Genomic DNA, 19507 nt, shown 5'->3' on the forward strand with positions numbered 1-19507 from the left:
GACCTAATTGGTCTTGTCACTCATAAAAGAAATGGGAGCATTTCATCAAAACATAAGATAAGCTAGTATGGAAGTAGATGCAGGCCATACAACAGTAGGACTTAACTTCACATACCAAAATCGTCAAGGTATCCTATGAGAAATGTTAGCTAGTATCCAAACTTTCACACAAATTACACCGTAAATAGAACTCTTCAAGTATTAGTAGAGATCCAGATAAATAGGACTCTTCAAACATTAGCACAGATCCCGAGAAAATCAGGACCACCACTTAAGCCCTCATAACTTCGCCTTAAAAACTGAGCTGTTTTGTATTATAGATATATATATATATATGGATGCAATGCTGAGTTGGCCCGAACTTGACGAATATATTTAGTAGTCGGTTAAAGCCCAGTTTATAATTAGTAAAGCCCAATTCCAACGCGGATTCTATAATCTTTATCCTAAATAAAATTTCTATAAATACAAGAGTCCCCTCATTATTCCTTCCCATCAAATTTCTTCTTTATTTTCTTCATCGTTCTAGTTCAATAGTGGTATGTCCCAGTTTCCTTATTTTAATTATTTATATTATTTGTCTGTTTTATAATTAGTTTAGTCTTGTTAGATCGAAAATTTTATCGTGGTATTTATTATACTAGAGTATTAGGATTTGAAGATGTGGTTTGTGTATCTATACTTGATTTTTGATTAGTAGAAGTGAGTATCATTGATTACATTCCTATTGTTTTTTATGGTACTCAATTAATTTTTTTTTACAGATGCAAATTTTCGTCAAGACTCTTACTGGTAAGACCATCACTCTGGAGGTGGAGAGTTCGGACACAATCGATAATGTAAAAGCTAAGATTCAGGATAAAGAAGGTATTCCTCCAGATCAGCAAAGGTTGATCTTTGCTTGAGGATGGCCGGACTCTTGCGGATTACAATATTCAAAAGGAGTCTACCCTTCACCTGGTTCTTCGTCTGCGTGGTGGTATGCAAATCTTCGTTAAGACACTCACTGGAAAGACAATTACTCTGGAGGTGGAAAGTTCGGATACTATTGACAATGTAAAGGCAAAGATTCAAGACAAAGAGGGGATCCCACCTGATCAGCAACGCTGGTAAATAGCTTGAGGATGGTAGGACTCTTGCAGATTACAATATTCAGAAGGAATCGACTTTGCACTTGGTTCTTCGTCTGAGGGGTGGTATGCAAATCTTTGTGAAGACGCTCACTGGAAAGACAATAACACTTGAGGTTGAAAGTTCTGATACAATTGACAATGTGAAGGCCAAGATCCAGGATAAGGAGGGGATCCCACCAGACCAGCAGAGATTGATCTTTGCCGGTAAACAATGGGAGGATGGGAGGACTCTTGCTGATTATAATATCCAGAAAGAGTCTACGTTGCACTTGGTTTTGCGTCTCCGTGGTGGTATGCAAATTTTTGTTAAGACTCTGACTGGCAAGACCATTACCCTTGAAGTCGAGAGTTCCGACACTATCGACAATGTAAAAGCCAAGATTCAGGATAAAGAGGGGATTCCACCAGACCAGCAGAGGTTGATTTTCGCTGGGAAGCAGTTGGAGGATGGTCGAACTCTTGCAGATTACAATATTCAAAAAGAGTCTACCCTTCACCTGGTACTGCGTCTGCGTGGTGGTATGCAGATCTTTGTGAAGACCCTCACAGGCAAGACGATTACACTTGAAGTGGAAAGCTCTGATACGATTGACAACGTTAAGGCCAAGATACAGGACAAGGAAGGCAAATCTCCAGACCAGCAGCGTCTCATCTTTGCTGGTAAGCATAGATGGAGATGGAGACATGGAGGGGGCGTCGCCCCCAAAGGTTTTGAAGAACCATTATGTTCTATGTATTATCAGTATGAATTTTTTTGAATACGTAGAGGTTCGCCCCCCTCAAAATAAGTTTAAATATTTTACTACCGCCCCTCAAAATTTTTGACTATGTTTTTTAAACGTGAAGCCACAACATAATCTTCTTATAATAGGTGTAGGAGCGCCATATCAAACCTAAGTATTTTATCATTAATCTACTCAAGATTTCCTTACCAATGGGCATCATTTTTGAGTTGAAATTTTCATAGGTACAATTGATTCACAGCTGCAAGAATTAAATCACAGGTTTAAGGAGGATGTAATGAGATTATTTGTTCTTAGCTCGACTTTAGATCCTAGGAACAATTATAGATCATTCAAAATTAATGATATTTGCGAGCTTGCAAATAATTATTATCCGATGGATTTCACTGAGCAAGAAAATTTTCATTTGAGATACCAGTTGCAAAACTATGAGAATGACATTCTCATACACTCTGAGTTTCAAAATATGTCACCAATTTCCAAGTTGTGTTAAGTTTTGATAGAAACAGGAAAGTCAACAATTTATCATCTTATAGATAGACTGATTCTGATTCGTCTTGTGTTGACTTTACCTGTTTCAACTGCTACATCGGAACGTGCATTTTCAGCGATGAGGATTGTAAAGACCAGGCTACGTAATAGGATGAAAGATGATTATCTAGCAAATTATTTGATTGTGTTTATTGAGAAAGATATTGCTAGACAATTTGATAAAGATTCTATCATAGATGCTTTTGATGTCTTGAAGAAAACTCGGCGAGAGCGGCTTCAAATGCTTGACTTGGCTACTTGAGCTCCTTGTTCGATCTTTTCTGTATAGGAGGATATAGGCTAACAAACCAATAACTTCTTTTTGTTTGTAAATGTGGTATGTGGATACAAGTGATCATGATTAATTGTATATCCTCTTTGATTTTGCAATCTTACTTTTTGATGACAAATATATGTATGCGTAAACCGGCCATTCCAATTGTGGTGTTGTTTACTTATCATCCATTACTATAGACAGTGTATAAGTCATTTTATGGTTAATTTATATGTACAATGTATAATTTATATGTTGGACTATAGTGTAGTGTGAGTGAATTTGTAGTAGAAGAATGAAAAAATATAAGTGGTGAATTTAGGTTAACTAGTATTACCATATCCCCCTCCCCCTAGATGAGCCAATTAGGATTTTTTTTTTTTTTTTTTTGTACCTGGGGGCAGACCCTAATTTCCCCATCTAGGGGGGTTCCTAATTGGCTCATCCGGGGGGATGTGGTAATTTTTGTTTTCAGGCCTTGATGTGGTGATGACCATAGTTGTTATACTTACTTACAAACCATCCGATCGGATATGCCAATTCAACGATTTGGCTTAGTTTTTTGGAGACGAAAGAGCTGAGAGTGCACGTAATATATGGAATAGACCTCTTAAAACAGTCTATATAAGTGATTGTGGGGAGCTTAAAGTGGTCAAGCCTTTGCTTTCTCCTAGTCTGCCTTGATTGTTCCTTTTCGAGATCCATGGGGTATTCATAATTGAAATGTTTTACTTCATCTACTAATACATTTTGTTATCCCTTGTTAATTACATGGTCAAAGTGGTAAACACGCTTCATGCTATTTCATTTTCTGAAATTGTATAAGCACTCCACCCCTAGGTCAGATTTCTGGCTCCGTCCGGCCGTCTTGTATTTTGATTGTGTATATACACTCGCTGACTCGCCCCCCCTAGGTGAGATTCCTGGCTCCGTCCCTGCTGGTAAGCAATTGGAGGATGGTCGTACTCTTGCTGATTACAACATCCAGAAAGAGTCCACCCTTCACCTTGTTCTTCGTCTCCGTGGTGGGTTTTGAATATAGCTTTCGGCTGGAGTTGTTCACTTGTGCTGTTTAACACAACCCAAGTTTATGTTTCGTATGGTAGTGGAACATATCTTTCTCTTATTGTTTTTTTTTTTTAAATTTCGTTTGATGTGAACATGGATGGTTTGTCTGATTTAAGGCTTTTGTGATCACTGGTTATTGGTTAATATATAAAGTAAAGATATAGCTTCCTTTAAAAAGGGAGTGGCTGGTTTGAAGGCAGATGCTGAATTGAGTTGTAAGAATGTGTTGGATGTCATAACCAATGTGTCTGCGGTTAGGATTCATTGGACGGAACAAGTATATTTTAATGTGTGGCAGATTTAGTTTCTGATAGTAGTCTCCGTTTATTCCAGCAGACTAACCATGTAAGCCCTGGATCCCCACTAAGATAGTTTGAATATGAACACTAAAAAATCTAAGTTTTCGCTACAATCTATATTCGAAGTAATGGAATAGCAAAGTAAAGTAAAAGCATAACACAATGAGACAAGATTTACTGTGGTTACGGAGTCAATCCTTATATAAGTATGGGAAGGAAGTCTACAATCACACTTATCTCTATTCTTACAAATTTTTTTTCTTTGTAAGAGTTTCCTCTCAATTTTAGTTGTACTCAAAATTGGTTTCTATCAAAAAACTTATGTTTCTCAAAAACCTAACTTTGGTTTTATAGTATTTTGAAATTTCGACAAGCTATGAAATTCTGGTTTCAACCAACAAGCTAATGTCCAATTATCAAGTCCTGAACAACATGGTGAGTTCGGGATAGTACGGGATACTGTTTCTCCAAAGAATGTGTGAAAGTAGCATTTGCTCCTAACAATGGCTGCAGACCGCTCGAGCTCCTTACGAACAATGCCATGAGATCGTCCAAGCCACATGTGGACGATGCCACCTAGTCGTACCATCACATGGTGAGGACCCCAACACCCAAGTCATTCCAAATAGTTTGCTGAGCACTGCCCATCTCTAAATGGAATTAAAATTAGCTGAACCAAGAAAACCTGGAGCATGTGAATTTAACGATGTCAGAGAAATACGGAAGTAGTACTGCAACTTTAAGATCTTATGAGATAGTTTGCAACAGTGTCTTATTTTCTCTCAATTCAGAACACTAGTACTAGGCAAGTAGTATTTATTCAATTTCATCAGAAAGAAGACCTTAAATGGTTTATGGAAAGAGGTCAGAGGAAGGGACAAGGGCCTACTAAGTCGAGCCTAAAAGAAGATGAAAACCAAACGTAAAACGGTAAAACCCATATAGATACCCCTGGATTAGATAAAACTTCTTATCCAAGCCTTGCTGGGATTTGGATGTAACACTTGGTGACAGCAGTAAAAATTGTAGGTAATCGCAGCAAATTTGTGTAACCAGGTATCACGCGCGCCATCGATCATTTAGACTTGAGGTTTATTAGCGCTTGGTCTTCCCACCGTGTTCATCACTTAATTGTCGAGCATTCCTCTTTTTGGCCTGTCTGTGAAGTCCATGGAGGGGGCTATACCCCCACATTGTGCCTACTCGACTTAGTGTGAAACTCAACTTGTTTCTTAGCTTGGTAAAGCTCATTCACATTTTCAACAAACTCTACTACCCTTTCATTTTTCTTAACATTATCTTGTTTCATACTCATTTTTAGGGAGTTTTAGTCATTATAAACAACGACGTAACAATGATTCTTACATTCTCTATCCCTCTCACTCCCTTGGTAAATGCTGAAAAACTTCTATTCGACAATGAAGAACAGAACAGTGGAAAAGTTTTTGAACAGAATTCCACCAGAAAAGTTTAGCCCACATTATTTTCATCATTACAACTTATTACAAATTTCATATCGAAGTGAAAATTTCGATAAATATTAGCTCCAATGTGATTGAATTGGATCGCAACCAGCCAACGCGGTTCATGATCTTGTTCTTTGGGCTGTTCATCCAAATATCTTAGTTTCATACTTACATAATAGTAAGAAAGAGAAAAAAAAAAAAGTCATTAATGTACGCACACTCAATTGACCTTGAAATCTTACACAAAAAATAAATATGCTAGAAACTTTCCAATCACATGAACATAATTGGAAAAACAATAAGCATCATTCTTAATAATTAATATTACAACATAATTGTAACTTAAGATTTTCACCTCAAGCATCAAGGCATTTCCAAATGCTTTATTTCTTGTATAATCTGAGATTGGAGTAGCAGTCAAAGTTCACTAGGGGAATTTTCTAAGGGACATAATCCTCTTCACCCTCTCGGTTATCATCCATAAAGTTGTTGAACTTATGTAAGTTGTCACTGTTAGCATAATAGCCTTGATTGTTTCCAGTGGGAACTCCTTTAGAACTTCCCCTTAAAGATTTGTACGCTTGGCCGTGTAGAGTTTCATCGTTGAGATCATAATAGTACCTACCATTTTCCAAAAATCTGGTGTCGCTCATGCCTTGTTGCTGATTAAGATACTGATTCTTGTTGTTATAGTTGTAGTAGCCATTGTTTCCATTCATCCTATTTTGCTTGGTCTCAAACCCATTATAGTGGTTGTCATTGTTGCCGTTGTCCTGGTACCTTGTGTCACTCACGCTATATTGCTTAGTCCGATATCCATTATTGTTGTTCTTGTTGTAAGGGATACCATTGTTGAACATGTACTCGGAGTTCTGACCACCGTTGTACTCTTCGGTAGACTTCTGGGGAGTGTTGGAGTAAGTGAAACCTGCTTCTTGGTCGATGTCACGGCCATAGAGGCCATAGCCATTGTGATTCTCTTGGGTAAAGCTTGGTTCCTCGTCTTGTTTGCGCGAGTTAATTTCCTCCTTAGGAGAAAGCTCAGTCGCTTCGACATTGTTTGTACCACTATTGATGTTGGTGTTGGTGTTGGTATTGTCACGAGAGACCTTACTGAAGAAATGGTTTTCCCTTGCATGCGCATGAATTTGTGGGGAGGAAATAAAAACGAAGATGAAGAGGAAACAGAGGATTTTGGCAGGGGAAGCCATAACTGAGATAGGGGGAAAAGGTATTGGTTGGTGTTCAGTGTAGTGGGGGAGAATTGTGATGATACAAAGCCCCTTAAATGGAGCTAGAATTTATGAGTTTGGCATGAATGGAGACAAGGAAGAATGGGTGATGATTATGGTCCCCTTCCCCAGTTGAAGGTAAAAACACTTCAACGAAGTTTCCTATTTTCGGTACACTGAGAAAATTTTCTCTGGAGGGCCATTAAATTCTCTTTTCTAGTTGGACAACCGACTCTTTTAAGTTGGGAGAGTTTATATGTCTCAACATGATTAAGTAGCATGAAGTAAAGATTTCCAGTGGGGAAAACTTTATCCCGGCCAGCATTAGCCACACTGAACAGATAAATTTTGAAGCTTTTCTAGTGTATCGTCCAAGTGTTAATGGCAATGTAAATATGGAACATGAACTCATGAATGCCCTATAGTATGTACATATTAACAATGGATTAATTGGCTAGGTTTTTCTGAGTTGTGGATTAATTGGGTCAGAATCATAGTCAAATTTGTTTACTTCTCCATACTCCTTAATGGTGGACTTGTTGGTTTTTTAAAAATGAAAAGAGGCCTCAGGCAGGGTGACCCCTTATCACCTCTTCTCTTTGCGATTGCTGAGGATACTCTCAATAGAGCATTACATTACTTGAGAATGTGGAACCATCCGAAACCTTTAGTTACCATAAAGAACTTTTCTGCACCTAGTTACTTGCTTTTTGCAGTGATATTATTATCTTTGCAAATGGAGACATTAGAGGACTCAGAAAGCTTAACTATATCTTGGAGAGGACCAGAAAGCTTCGGGTCAATTCGATCATTAATAAAGCAAAAAGTAAAGTTTTCTTTGGTAACTTCACTGAAACGAGAAAAGAAGCAGCTTTGAAAGAACTAAACATGGTGGAGTGGTCTCTTCCGGAGAAGTACTTAGGCATTCCCTTACACAAAGGCAAGGTGACTAGAGCTTCTGTGGTTCCAGTACTTGATACTATCAAAAAGAAACTCACCAGATCGAAAGGCAAGATGTTATCCTTCCAAAGGAAAGAATCTCACCTAAAGTGTATATACACAATCAAAATACAAGACGGCCGGACGAGAAATCGACCTAGGGGTGGAGTGCTTATACAATTTCAGAAAATGAAATAGCATGAAGCGTGTTTACCACTTTGACCATGTAATTAACAAGGGATAACAAAATGTATTAGTAGATGAAGTAAAACATTTCAATTATGAACATACCCCATGGATCTCGAAAAGGAACAATCAAGGCAGACTAGGAGAAAGCAAAGGCTTGACCACTTTAAGCTCCCCACAATCACTTATATAGACTGTTTTAAGAGGTCTATTCCATATATTACGTGCACTCTCAGCTCTTTCGTCTCCAAAAAACTAAGCCAAATCGTTGAATTGGCATATCCGATCGGATGGTTTGTAAGTAAGTATAACAACTATGGTCATCACCACATCAAGGCGAAAACAAAATTACCACATTGGATGAGCCAATTAGGAACCCCCACCCCACCCTAGATGGGGAAATTAGGGTTGGTAAAAAAAAAAAAAAAAAAAATCTAATTGGCTCATCTGGGGGGGGGATATGGTAATACTAGTTAACCTAAATTCACCACTTATATTTTTTCATTCTTCTACTACAAATTCACTCACACTACACTATAGTCCAACATATAAATTATACATTGTACATATAAATTAACCATAAAATGACTTATACAATGTCTATAGTAATGAAGAAGTAAACAACACCACAATTGGAACTGGTTTCTGCATACATATATTTGTCATCAAAAAGTAAGATTGCAAAATCAAAGAGGATATACAATTAATCATGATCACTTGTATCCACATACCACATTTACAAACAAAAAGAAGTTATTGGTTTGTTAGCCTATATCCTCCTATGAAAAGAGAACAAGGAGCTCAAGTAGCCAAGTCAAGCAGCACGAGTTTTTCTTCAAGACATCAAAAGCATCTATGATAGAATCTTTATCAAATTGTCTAGCAATATCTTTCTCAATAAACACAATCAAATAATTTGCTAGATAATCATCTTTCATCCTATTACGTAGCCTGGTCTTTACAATCCTCATCGCTGAAAATGCACGTTCAGATGGTTGGGTAAAGTCAACACAAGGCTAAAGTCTATCTATAAGATGATAAATTGTTGTCTGTTTCTATCAAAACTTAACACAACTTGGAAATTGGACATATTTTGAAACTTCGAGTGTATGAGAATGTCATTCTCATAGTTTTGCAACCTGGTATCTCAAATGAAAATTTTCTTGCTCAAGTGAAATCCATCGGATAATAATTATTTGCAAGCTGCGAAATATCATTAATTTTGAATGATCTATAATTGTTCCGGGATCTAAAAGTCGAGCTAAGAACAAATAATCTCATTACAAACGTGATTTAATTCTTGCAGGCTGTGAATCAATTGTACCTATGAAAATTTCAACTCAAAAATGATGCCCATTGGTAAGGAAATCTTGAGTAGATTAATGATAAAATACTTAGGTTTGATATGGCTCCTACACCTATTATAAAGAAGATTATGTTGTGGCTTCACGTTTAAAAAACATAGTCAAAAATTTTGGGGGCGGTAGTAAAATATTTAAACTTATTTTGGGGGAGAACCTCACGATTCAAAAAATTCATCTTGATAATACATAGAACATAATGGTTCTTCAAAACCTTTCTCTTATTGCCCCCTCCATGTCTCCATCTATGCTTCCAAGGAAGAAGTATTATGATCAAAGTAGTGCTATGCAACATCCCCATCTATAATATGTCTATTTATTCATGGCCGTTATCTTTGATAAAGCGGCCAAGAATATGATGAGAAACTTTTGTGGTCCGGAGATCATGAGAAAAAAGTAAAGCTTTGAGTTGGGAAAGTGTATGCAAACCTGTATCTGAAGGTGGCATAGGCATCAAAAGACTGAAGCACATGAACCTTGCAATGTTGATGAAGCTGGGTTGGGGGATTTTAACTAATATCAATGACTTTGGGAGATTCATGAAAGCTAAATACTTCAATGTAGATGGGGAGATCATAGAATACTGTAGACCCAATTCTATATGGTTGGGCATTCGAAAAGTTATTGAAGAAGTAGTGGTCTCAAGGTCTCAATGGATTGTTGGTTATGGTAAGAAAGTGGATATATGGAGAAGCAACTGGTTCAGAAATAATTCTTTAAAGAAGATGCTTAATTTAAGTACTCAAGAATTAAAGAGATGTAGGGCCAAGGTTTGTGATCTCCTTGTGAATGGCATATGGTAGATCCCTAACATTATTCAGCAAATCCTTGACAATTTGAACTGAAACGTGAATTCAATCAGTTCACAAATGTAGCTCTTAGTTTGAGGACTACATGATATGGGCTTTGGATTTAAAAAGGTGAATTCTCTACCAAATCAGCCTATGAGGAGATTTGGGTGAAGAAGCCTATTGTGAGTTGGTGCAGATTCATTTGGAATGGCCATATATACAGCTAAGACCTGCGACACTTGCTTGGAAGATTATCAAGAAGGGTGTTACGACTGATGACAAAGTACAGAAGGCTGGGATTCAATTTGTTTTCTGCTGCAGAATGTGTAATAACAGTTGTGAGACTCAGAAACATCTTATATGGGAATGCCCATTTGCACAACAAATCTGGCAATGGATTAGATAGTCTTTCAATTTCAGTCAACCCATCTTAAGCTTCTCTGATGCTTTGAAAATGAACAATAGTTGGAGTCCTAGAGTGAAACACATTTGGAACACGTGCATTGTAGCTGGAATGGTCGGTATTTGGAAGCAGAGAAATGGAGTGCACTTCGACAACAAGAAGCCTAACTTATGGGGATTGTAAACTTTATGTCAGAAAACAAGTAAGGATCACTAGCAATCTATCAAAATGGATCATTTACAACTCACCTCATGAGAGTGGCATTTTGAGATATTGATTGTTAATCATAGACCCAAGACTACACTGAAAATTAAACAATATTGTTGGATCCCTCCGGAACCGAATATTGTCAAACTCAATACAGATGGAGCTGCTCGTGGTAACCCAAGACCATCGGATATTGGAGTTACATATCGAGGACACATGGAGGATTTTAAAATGACTATGGCCAAAACTATTGGTGTGGGAACAAACTTCAGGGCAAAATGTTGGGCTATACTTGAAGGTATAGAGAAAGTAGTGGAGAAAAGTTGGTTGAACTTGTGGGTGGAAACTGATTCTGAAGCTGCAGCTGCAGCTACTGTTTTTAGTAGTAATCAAATCCCTTGGTAGTTTCAAGCAAGATGGCAAGACTATTTGAATAAGTTGTAAGATTGGAAGCGTACAACTATTTGGTGAGAGGGTAATGGCAGTGCAGATTCATTAGCCAAAATAGGAGCCGCTCTTCCAGTAAATGCAACAATCATCATCGAGAGAAAACCTTATTGGTTACACAGATATGAAGCACCTTTTCAAAGGTTCTTTAGGTTTGATTAATTGTCACTACCCCATCTTTATGAATGGGAGTAGCTAGTGCCTATTTAGATTGAACCTTAGAAGGGAGCAGGTTGTTGCACCCTCTAATCTTTTTGTATGTTTTCTTTTTCACCTTTTAAAAGAATTTAAACTTACCAAGCAAAAAACAAAACATATTAGCAATGGAACAGGCAATTGGGAAAATATTAATTAAAAATGGAATAATCTGGAACAAGATAAGTTGTCTTTCATTTCTTTATTCATTTCGTTAGGTAAAATAGTCAAATAGGGTAACAAACTAAACCCGAAGATTCCATTGAGGCAACAAACTTTTTTATCCATCAATTAGGTAACCAACATTGCCGTTATGATATAGCAATGGCTTCTTAGGCTGAGATTTTGTTAATGACTAACTAGTTGAGTTTAAGCTCAATGCGGTCATGATATAGCAATGGCTTCTCTTGTTTTTTTTTTTTTTTTTTTTTTTTTTTGAAAAGTTAAGCTAGGGTTAAAGCTGACCCCCACCTGTTTTTATTGAGAATCAACTTGTTACATATGGAGTTCCCGAGGCATCATCCTCATACATACCTTCCCTAAGACTAAGAGTATAGTCATTAGAAAGAGGTTCAATTCGACAAAAACACAAGTTCTAAGGCCTCAAGCCTAACACCAAATCTATTCAAAGTACAACATTACTAGAAGTACCTCATTCCACCTACTTTCCTTTCGAGAATTATTTTGCTAAGGCTAGGTGATTTTTTGAAATGTGTTTTTGGGCCTTCTTTAACTCTCGAAAGAAGGTCCCACAATGGATGCTTAACCTTTTTCCTGGCCAAAGAGGAAACTTTCTCTATCATGACGAGAGTTGGATCATCATGGCTTCTATTGACTTACTTTGTAAGAAAACCAAATAAATAATTTTGATATAAATTAAGTACGTACTTCTACAATCCAAAAGGCATCATGCTTGATTATATTTCTGACTTTGGCTTACTTTTGACCAACTAATGAATTCTAGAACATAATTCTTTTATCAATATATAATGCAAGCCAGAATGTTTGTTAGATAATATAATAATCTCCTATACATACAAGTAGGGAAAAGTTGTGATGGTGACTAATTACAAGTTTACAAGTTTTCATAACACACAAGGGGGTTTCTTCATTGTTAACTATAAAACTTATCTCCAGTCTCCACAATTGAAGGGAAATTGTGTTTGGAATGTGGAGTGTTGGGCATGTGAAATTTATGTCCTTTTGTGCACTACATGTGCATTCTTAAGTATTTCTAATTTCATAGGCTCACCTAATCTAATCTTAAAGGCCTTTTTTTTGGTAAACCTTGAAGGCTTTACTACTAACCCTTCACAAAGTTTTTCAATTACTTACAAGTTTTACAATAGTTTGTGTACTTCTCTAATCCTTCATAGTACTAACGTTCCCTTGTAGCCTTTTAGCACATGCAATTGTGATTCTTGATAGAAATTTCCACAATTAAATGGAAATTTTGTTGATTATATGGATTTCTTTCCGTACTTTATAGCTATTCAATGCTCCAAACCAACCTCAATTTTGTACACCTTTCTAACTAGCAAAGTAGGTAAAACCTTTGGGTGATGATATCAAAAGTCTGGGGATGGAACCCCGCCAGCATCAAAGAGTGTTATTGATCTCATTTAAAATAGGTTTGCCAATAAAAAAAAAAAAAAAAAAAATGCTCCAAACCAACCTCAATTTTGTACACCTTTCTAACTAGCTAGGAAGACTAGCGGGTATATAACTAAAGGGTCATTTGTTTTTGCCTCTTATAAGACCTTGAGATATTATAACCTCTTATAAGATGTAGACCAGTGATTTTTGACATTTTTTTGTTTGCTTTTTACCTCTTAGAAGAGGCATTCTACTATAAATGTCTTATAAGAGGCTCCAATTCTATAAATACCAAAATTGGATCTACTTCATTTCTATACGTTTTATAACTTAGAAAATTACTCAAACACCCCCGTCCATATACCCCTAGCCCCATTTTTCTCTTCTTCCCTTTGGCACTATCTTTTTCTCCAAATAACTCTATTGCCCTAGCCACCACCGCCACTATCACCACCACCATCGTCAGGGGCGGATCCAGGGGGTGGGGTGGGGGTGGGCTGCAGCACACCCAAGCTTTTGTCCAAAAAAAAATAAAATACTAGTGTTCAAAATAGAAACTGAAGGCAGAAAGCCAACAAAGTTAGCCCAGCCCAATGGCCCATTGACTTATTGAGCCCAGTCGCTTAATCAATACGTGGGGTAAAAATAGAATGGATAGATTCAAAAGTTAAAAACGAACCGAACAGAGAGAATCTCTCAGTTAACTTACTCTGAAGTCTAAAGTCTAAACTCTCGCCTCTTGGGTAACTTTCGGGTGGCTGGTGATGGGCAATATCTCACACCCTTGGTTTTTTTTCCTCGCTCTTGGCCTCTTGGGAGTATTTGCTTATTTTTTTCTTCGATTCTTTACTTCTTCGACTCTTGCAAACTTTTATTATTCTCCTAAGGTAAACTTTTTAATTCAATTATTCTCAATTTATTAACTTATTATGATACTTGTTTAGTTGTTTAAATATTTGTGCATTAGACATTAGTTTAGTTAAGACACCAATTTATTTAAATTGTTTATATGAATTCGTTTATTTGTCTAGGGATTTAGTGACACCAATAGATTTATTTGTTTGAATTGGATTTCGTTTTTATGCATTAGAAATTTTGGATTGTGTGGATGATATGATAATGCCCAATGATAATTATTTTCTCTATCCATTGTATATTGATAATTATTTAATATCTTAGGTTATAATGTCGCATCATCAAGCGCCCAAAAAACCATTAACTCTTCTATCGTTCTATAAGCGAAAAGATGATAAATCGGAAAGTGGCGAAACTTTAACATCTATTCTTGATACTTCAAAACTTGATGGGGATGAGCAACGTCCTACCAAAGTTCAAGTTGTCGAAATTGAAAGAGTTGAACCTTCTTCTCGAGTCCAAAGAGTCGGAGTTGAACATTCTTCCAAAGCTCAAGAAGTTACACCTATGGAAGTTGATGTCACTTCTCCATTTGAACGTGATCTGGGTAAACGTATTGCTATATATGAATACCCATTTAACAAACATGATGAAGTCCGAGTAGCTTATCTTAGAATGGGACCTTGTCGGCCGGCTCATGAGAACGAAAAAAATTATCTATTGACTATGTTTGGAAAGCAAGGACGTCAGTTCAACGCTAATTGGTACAAACTATTTCCTTGGCTAGAGTACTCATTCCACAAGAATAGAGCATATTATTTCTATTGTTTTCTCTTTGAAACCAATCCTCCGAAGTATCCAGTGTTTACCATTGATGAGTTTCAAAGTTGGAGGAAAGTTAACAGTGGGAAGCAATGTCCTTTTTTGAAACATGAAGGTGGTCTTTGTTCTCCACATAGGTCGGCAACATTGTATTGTGAGAATCTAATGAATCCTTCTCGACATATAGATAGTGTTATCAATAGACTTTCTAATGAAGCGGGATTGCAAATAATCAGATCCTACTCCGAAATGTTGTTCAATGTATTCGGTTGCTTGCACTACAAGGGTTTCCTTTTAGAGGCCATGATGAGTAAAAGCAATCAAAGAATTGTGGAAGTTTCCTTGCAATGTCCGAGTTTACAAAATTGTTGAACAAGAAAGTTGCTGAAATAGCAGGTAATTGTTCGGGAAATACCATGTATACTTCACATGGTATTCAAAAGGCACTTTTGCATATATTTGCCAAAAATGTGAGAAAGAAAATATGTGAGGATGTTGGTGATGCAAAGTTTTGTATCCTTGTGGATGGAGCACAAGATAATTCACGGAAAAAGCAAATGGCAATTATTATAAGATTTGTTAATCGTGATGGTTTTGTTAGAGAGTGGTTTTTTGCTATTGTTGGTGTTGAAGACACTTGTGCATTAACTTTGAAAAAAGAGATTTCCAAAGTTCCTGCTAGTAAGAATTTGCTTATTGGAAATATGAGAGGCCAAGGTTATGATGGTGCTAATAATATGCGTGGTCAATGGAATGGATTACAAGTACTATTTCTTAAGGAGTGTCCTTATGCATATTATGTGCATTGTTTTGCACATCGACTATAACTTACATTAGTTGCGACTTCTAAAGATGTTTATGATATTTGGTTATTCTTTTCAAAGTTGGCATCCATTGTTAATCTCCATGTTCCGCCTAAGAGGAAGAAAGAGTTAGAGAAAGCTCAAAAAGAGGAAATTGAAAACTTGTTAGCAATTGGTGAACTTAATAGTGGACGAGGTGCTAATCAAGTTTGTACATTGCAACGAGCTGGACAAACTCGATGGAGTTCTCACTATAAATCCATTTGTAGCTTGATGGAGATGTATGATGCAATTTGTACGGTTCTTGAACTCATCATGAAGAATAGGTCTAGTAACACCATGAATGGAGAAGCTAAGGGTTCTTATATTGCTATGAGAGACTTTGAATTTGTCTTTATATTTTATTTATTGCATAAGACTATGGGAATCACAAATATACTATGTAAAGCCTTGCAAGTTAAGTCTTAAGACATTCTAAATGCCATGGGATTAGTCTCAAGTACGAAGGAGCTTCTTCAAGAATTTAGAGAAACAAGTTGGGATAGTTTCCTTGGGGATGTGATTTCTTTTTGCAAGAAGCATGACATTGATATTCCTAATATGAGCTCTCGTCATATGATGGGTACATGTCGTTCTTGCTAACATAATGATTGTATTACAGTTGAGCACCACTACCACGTTGATATATTTAATACTGTAATAGATTACCAGTTAGTGGAGTTGAATAGTAGATTCTCTGAGGAGGCAATGGAGCTTCTTTCTCTTAGTTCGACATTGGACCCGAAAGATGCTTTTAAACGCTTTCATATTGATGACATTTGCAAGCTCGTCGAAAAATATTATTGTGAAGACTTCACGAAGCAGGAGATACTTATTTTGAGAAGTCAACTACAACATTATAAGCTTGATGTGACTCGTCATCCTTGTTTTCAGAAATTATCTACCATTTCTGAGTTATGTCGAGCTTTAGTTGAAACAAGAAAGTTAACTATTTATCATTTGATTGATAGATTAATTCGTCTTGTCTTGACTCTTCCTATCTCCACAATCATCACCGAATCGAGCCTTTTCAAAGCCTATGAAACTTGTCAAAAACATTTCAGTAACAAGATAGATGATGAGTTTCTTGCAGATTGCATGGTTATATACATTGAAAGGGAGTTTGCTAACGAAGTTGATATAGAGTTAGTAATAGATGAATTTGATAAGAAACCTCGCAAGTCACGATTTTATTAGTGTCATGTTTTAACTTTTGGATGTCTTTTGTTATACTTGTCAAGATTTATTGTGAATATGTGTCTATATGAAGACATTTGTTTTTGTTCATTTTGAATAATATAATAAAAATGATTACTTTTTTATATGATATTTGTCGGAAATATGAAAGCGAAGATGATGCTTGTATAGTTTTTGGTGGGACATTGTTATAATTTTAATTTTTTTTTTAGTTTAACTTAAGTACAGCGCCCCCCCCCCCCAATCCGACATATTCATTAGTGTCATGTTTTAACTTTTGGATGACTTTTGTTATACTTGTCAATATCTATTATGAATATATGTCAATGCGAAGACATTTGTTTTTGTTCATTTTGAATAGTATAATAAAAATGATTACTTTTTTGTATGATATTTTTCGGAAATATGAAAGCGAAGATGATGCTTGTATAGTTTTTGGTGGGACATTGTTATAATTTTTTTTTTTTTTTTTTTAAGTTTTTTTTAAGTACAGGCCTTAACATTCCTGGATCCGACAACCACCATTAAGACGACAACCACCATCGCTGCCACTACCACCACTGCTACTACCTTGCTATTAAGGTAATTTTCTAAAATCGATATTATAATTATCAAAATTGATTTGAAACTAAAAATCAAATTATATACTTGTTTCAAATTAATATATTCAAGTTAAATGTGATGTAAAACAGGGTTAAATCTGTCAAATAACCATTTATAGGATGTTGTGTATTTGTTTTTTCTATTTTTACAAGTGATTATAAGATAAACTTAAAATGAAAAATAAACAACTTTATAAGACCCTATATAACTTAACCCTAAAAAACAAATAGCCCCTAAGTTTCATCTCTTCTCTTGAGTCTTGACTATTCTTTTACACTTGTAAATATGGATGCATGTTACCTAACTAATTGTGCTAACTAATGACACACATGATGAAGACAGGACAGGTGGACATGATGGTGACAGGACAGCTGGCAGAAATAACAAATCTTAGTTTGTTAACATTCTGTTTTACTTTTGTAACTAACCAACCTTAAGTTTTTGTTCTTCCAAAATTTCCTTTACACTGAGGCTTCACCACTAGTGTACTTTTGTAGTGTAATTTTTTGGGTTTTCCAAAACATCTTCCCCCCGCGGGTCTCCATCCTTGAGTGTACCCCTTAAGGGGCCCTTATAAAACTGTCAATGGTATTTAGCTCAAGTAGATATCCTCTGTTGCTTTTTGGTGATTGATATATTGTGATTTTTGTTCCATCTTCCATCAGATAGTCTTAGATTCGTATCGTTGGGTCCCACTACCAGCTGTTTGGCTTTCCAGCCAATGGCTCAACTGATGAAAGTCAGGAGGACGTCACTCCACCGTCTTCCTTGATGGAACACCCACCTCTTGCTGTTTTTGTTAATAGTGAGTTTTCAGTGGTGCCGTCCTGGATGGCATACCAGGCCACTTCCTTGCATTTGTATTCTTAAGCTAGGCTGGAAAAGCAATAGCTCTGTGTAGTCATTTTTCTTTTGTAACCTTTCCTTTGTGCAAGTGCGCTCTTATAATTTGTTTTTCGGTGTGTCAGCAGCTATGAATGAACTACGGCCTTGCGCATTCTTGAGCTTGAAATTATAAGAATTGATGTGTCGGATTTGGGACTGCTGCACTATTTCCTAGGTCTCCAGGTTCAGCAAACAGATGATGACAGTGCTACAGTCAACTGTCCTACGCTTAGCAAGTTATGAGCTAGACCAGGGATATAGTAAACATCATGAATTAGTCGTTCAATACCTGATTTAGCCATAACAACTATATGAAACACGTTTTGGCTCAAGAAGTCGTCAAAGGATTGCAAGCTGTTTCGGATTCTTTGTTGAGATATAATGCAACTAGGATGCTTCACCAGAATGAGTCTGTTCTTTTTCTCTCGCTTTGACATGCATTCATTGAGGTGAGAGTTCAAGTGACTTGTCTTGAACAATCATGATCGCAGTTAGTTCCTATATAGTCAGCCATTAATCTCTATCTTTGTATACCATGTCTAGGTTGTTTGTCCACATTGCACCACATGCTTTGGCCGTTGTTATCCTTGTTGGGTTGTGTAACCTTCGAGCTTTGCTCCGGTGTCCGACTATGCCGCTTTCACGGTTTTTCTGTTTGGAGAAGAAGGCGCACCCTACGCTTCACTTGGTCTTGTCCAAGGCGCAACCCGCGCTCATGCTGTGAGAAAGTTACTGGAAGTTGGGCGCGACTCTCGCTCGACCACGCCTTATCCGAGGCGCACCCGGCGCTCATGCCTTCTGAAATTTTCATTGATTTTTTATATTTCGGCCCAAAGCTCATTTTCTCACATTTTTCTATGTATACCCGAAATATAATAGGGTTTTGAGACAACTTTTGAGAGATTCATTTCTTTGGTATTGTGGGAGCTCTATTGAGTTAGGGTTTGAGTGAGGCCTCTTGTTTTTTATTCTTGCTATCTCTTGTAAACTCTCCAATCTTTACTATAAAGGAAAATCGGCTCTTGTGTGGAGGTAGGTAATATTTACCGAACCACCTTAAATTTTTGTGTGTCTTTGCATTATTTACTTCCATATGTATTGTTGCTATAAATTGTGATGATATATTAGTGGTTTTGCTATGTTGAGTTTGTTGTGATAAGTACCAAAGTCTTGAGTGAGTGATTTCCTTGGTGTGAGCTCCAAGTTGAAGTCATTTGGGATAGAAAGTAACTAGATTGGGGTGTGACTTTCTAGTGAAATCTCCCAACAAGTGGTATCGGAGCGAGGTCATTGAATCAGTGTATACAAGGTGTGTGAGGAAAAGAATCCACCTTTAGCAGAGAAGGCTAGGTGTTTGTAGAAATTCCTTTGAGAAATTCTCCACCGTTGTTTTGGTTCAATGGGAGTCATGACGACCGACAAAGAAAGCTAC

The 19507-nt window shown here is 36.8% G+C and overlaps 3 protein-coding genes and 1 long non-coding RNA gene across 5 annotated transcripts; 3 read left to right on the forward strand and 1 right to left on the reverse strand.

The window, feature by feature from the left end:
* The first annotated feature begins 454 nt into the window (after nucleotides 1–454).
* Nucleotides 455–3817, forward strand: LOC147505339 (polyubiquitin 11-like). 2 transcript variants are annotated; one of them, XM_086557910.1, is made up of 3 exons: nucleotides 455–539; nucleotides 765–1793; nucleotides 3596–3817. In XM_086557910.1, the coding sequence occupies exons 2-3, from the start codon at nucleotides 1199–1201 to the stop codon at nucleotides 3715–3717; spliced, it is 717 nt and encodes a 238-aa protein (XP_086414036.1). In that variant the 5' UTR covers nucleotides 455–539; nucleotides 765–1198; the 3' UTR covers nucleotides 3718–3817. The 2 variants fall into 2 exon arrangements, with proteins under 2 accessions (XP_086414036.1, XP_086414035.1); XM_086557909.1 differs by having other exon boundaries at nucleotides 765–1788; nucleotides 3618–3817.
* A 1886-nt stretch (nucleotides 3818–5703) lies between these two features.
* Nucleotides 5704–6904, reverse strand: LOC147505340 (uncharacterized). Its single transcript, XM_086557912.1, has one exon. The coding sequence runs from the start codon at nucleotides 6723–6725 to the stop codon at nucleotides 5955–5957; it is 771 nt and encodes a 256-aa protein (XP_086414038.1). The 5' UTR covers nucleotides 6726–6904; the 3' UTR covers nucleotides 5704–5954.
* A 7152-nt stretch (nucleotides 6905–14056) lies between these two features.
* Nucleotides 14057–16587, forward strand: LOC147505341 (uncharacterized). The gene is made up of 5 exons (XM_086605519.1): nucleotides 14057–14333; nucleotides 14945–15312; nucleotides 15433–15709; nucleotides 15845–15973; nucleotides 16055–16587. The coding sequence occupies exons 1-5, from the start codon at nucleotides 14057–14059 to the stop codon at nucleotides 16585–16587; spliced, it is 1584 nt and encodes a 527-aa protein (XP_086461645.1).
* A 1293-nt stretch (nucleotides 16588–17880) lies between these two features.
* LOC147505342 (uncharacterized) lies at nucleotides 17881–19139 on the forward strand. Its single transcript, XR_015193271.1, has 2 exons — nucleotides 17881–18524; nucleotides 18619–19139. It is a non-coding gene; the product is annotated as an uncharacterized LOC147505342 (long non-coding RNA).
* Nucleotides 19140–19507: the final 368 nt, after the last annotated feature.

The sequence above is a fragment of the Coptis chinensis genome, chromosome 4, assembly GCF_015680905.1.
Source record: "Coptis chinensis isolate HL-2020 chromosome 4, ASM1568090v1, whole genome shotgun sequence".
Classification (NCBI taxonomy): Eukaryota; Viridiplantae; Streptophyta; class Magnoliopsida; order Ranunculales; family Ranunculaceae; genus Coptis; species Coptis chinensis.

Excerpts from the sequence above, each read along its gene's own strand:
- LOC147505339 (XM_086557910.1), top strand. The coding sequence starts at position 1,199 with ATGCAAATCTTTGTGAAGACGCTCACTGGAAAGACAATAACACTTGAG. Across the intron at positions 1,794-3,595 it reads GCAGCGTCTCATCTTTGCTG|GTGAGATTCCTGGCTCCGTC; the intron begins GTAAGCATAGAT and ends CGCCCCCCCTAG.
- LOC147505340 (XM_086557912.1), bottom strand. The coding sequence starts at position 6,725 with ATGGCTTCCCCTGCCAAAATCCTCTGTTTCCTCTTCATCTTCGTTTTT.
- LOC147505341 (XM_086605519.1), top strand. The coding sequence starts at position 14,057 with ATGTCGCATCATCAAGCGCCCAAAAAACCATTAACTCTTCTATCGTTC. Across the intron at positions 14,334-14,944 it reads TCCATTTGAACGTGATCTGG|GTAATTGTTCGGGAAATACC; the intron begins GTAAACGTATTG and ends CTGAAATAGCAG. Across the intron at positions 15,313-15,432 it reads GTCAATGGAATGGATTACAA|TTGGCATCCATTGTTAATCT; the intron begins GTACTATTTCTT and ends TTCTTTTCAAAG.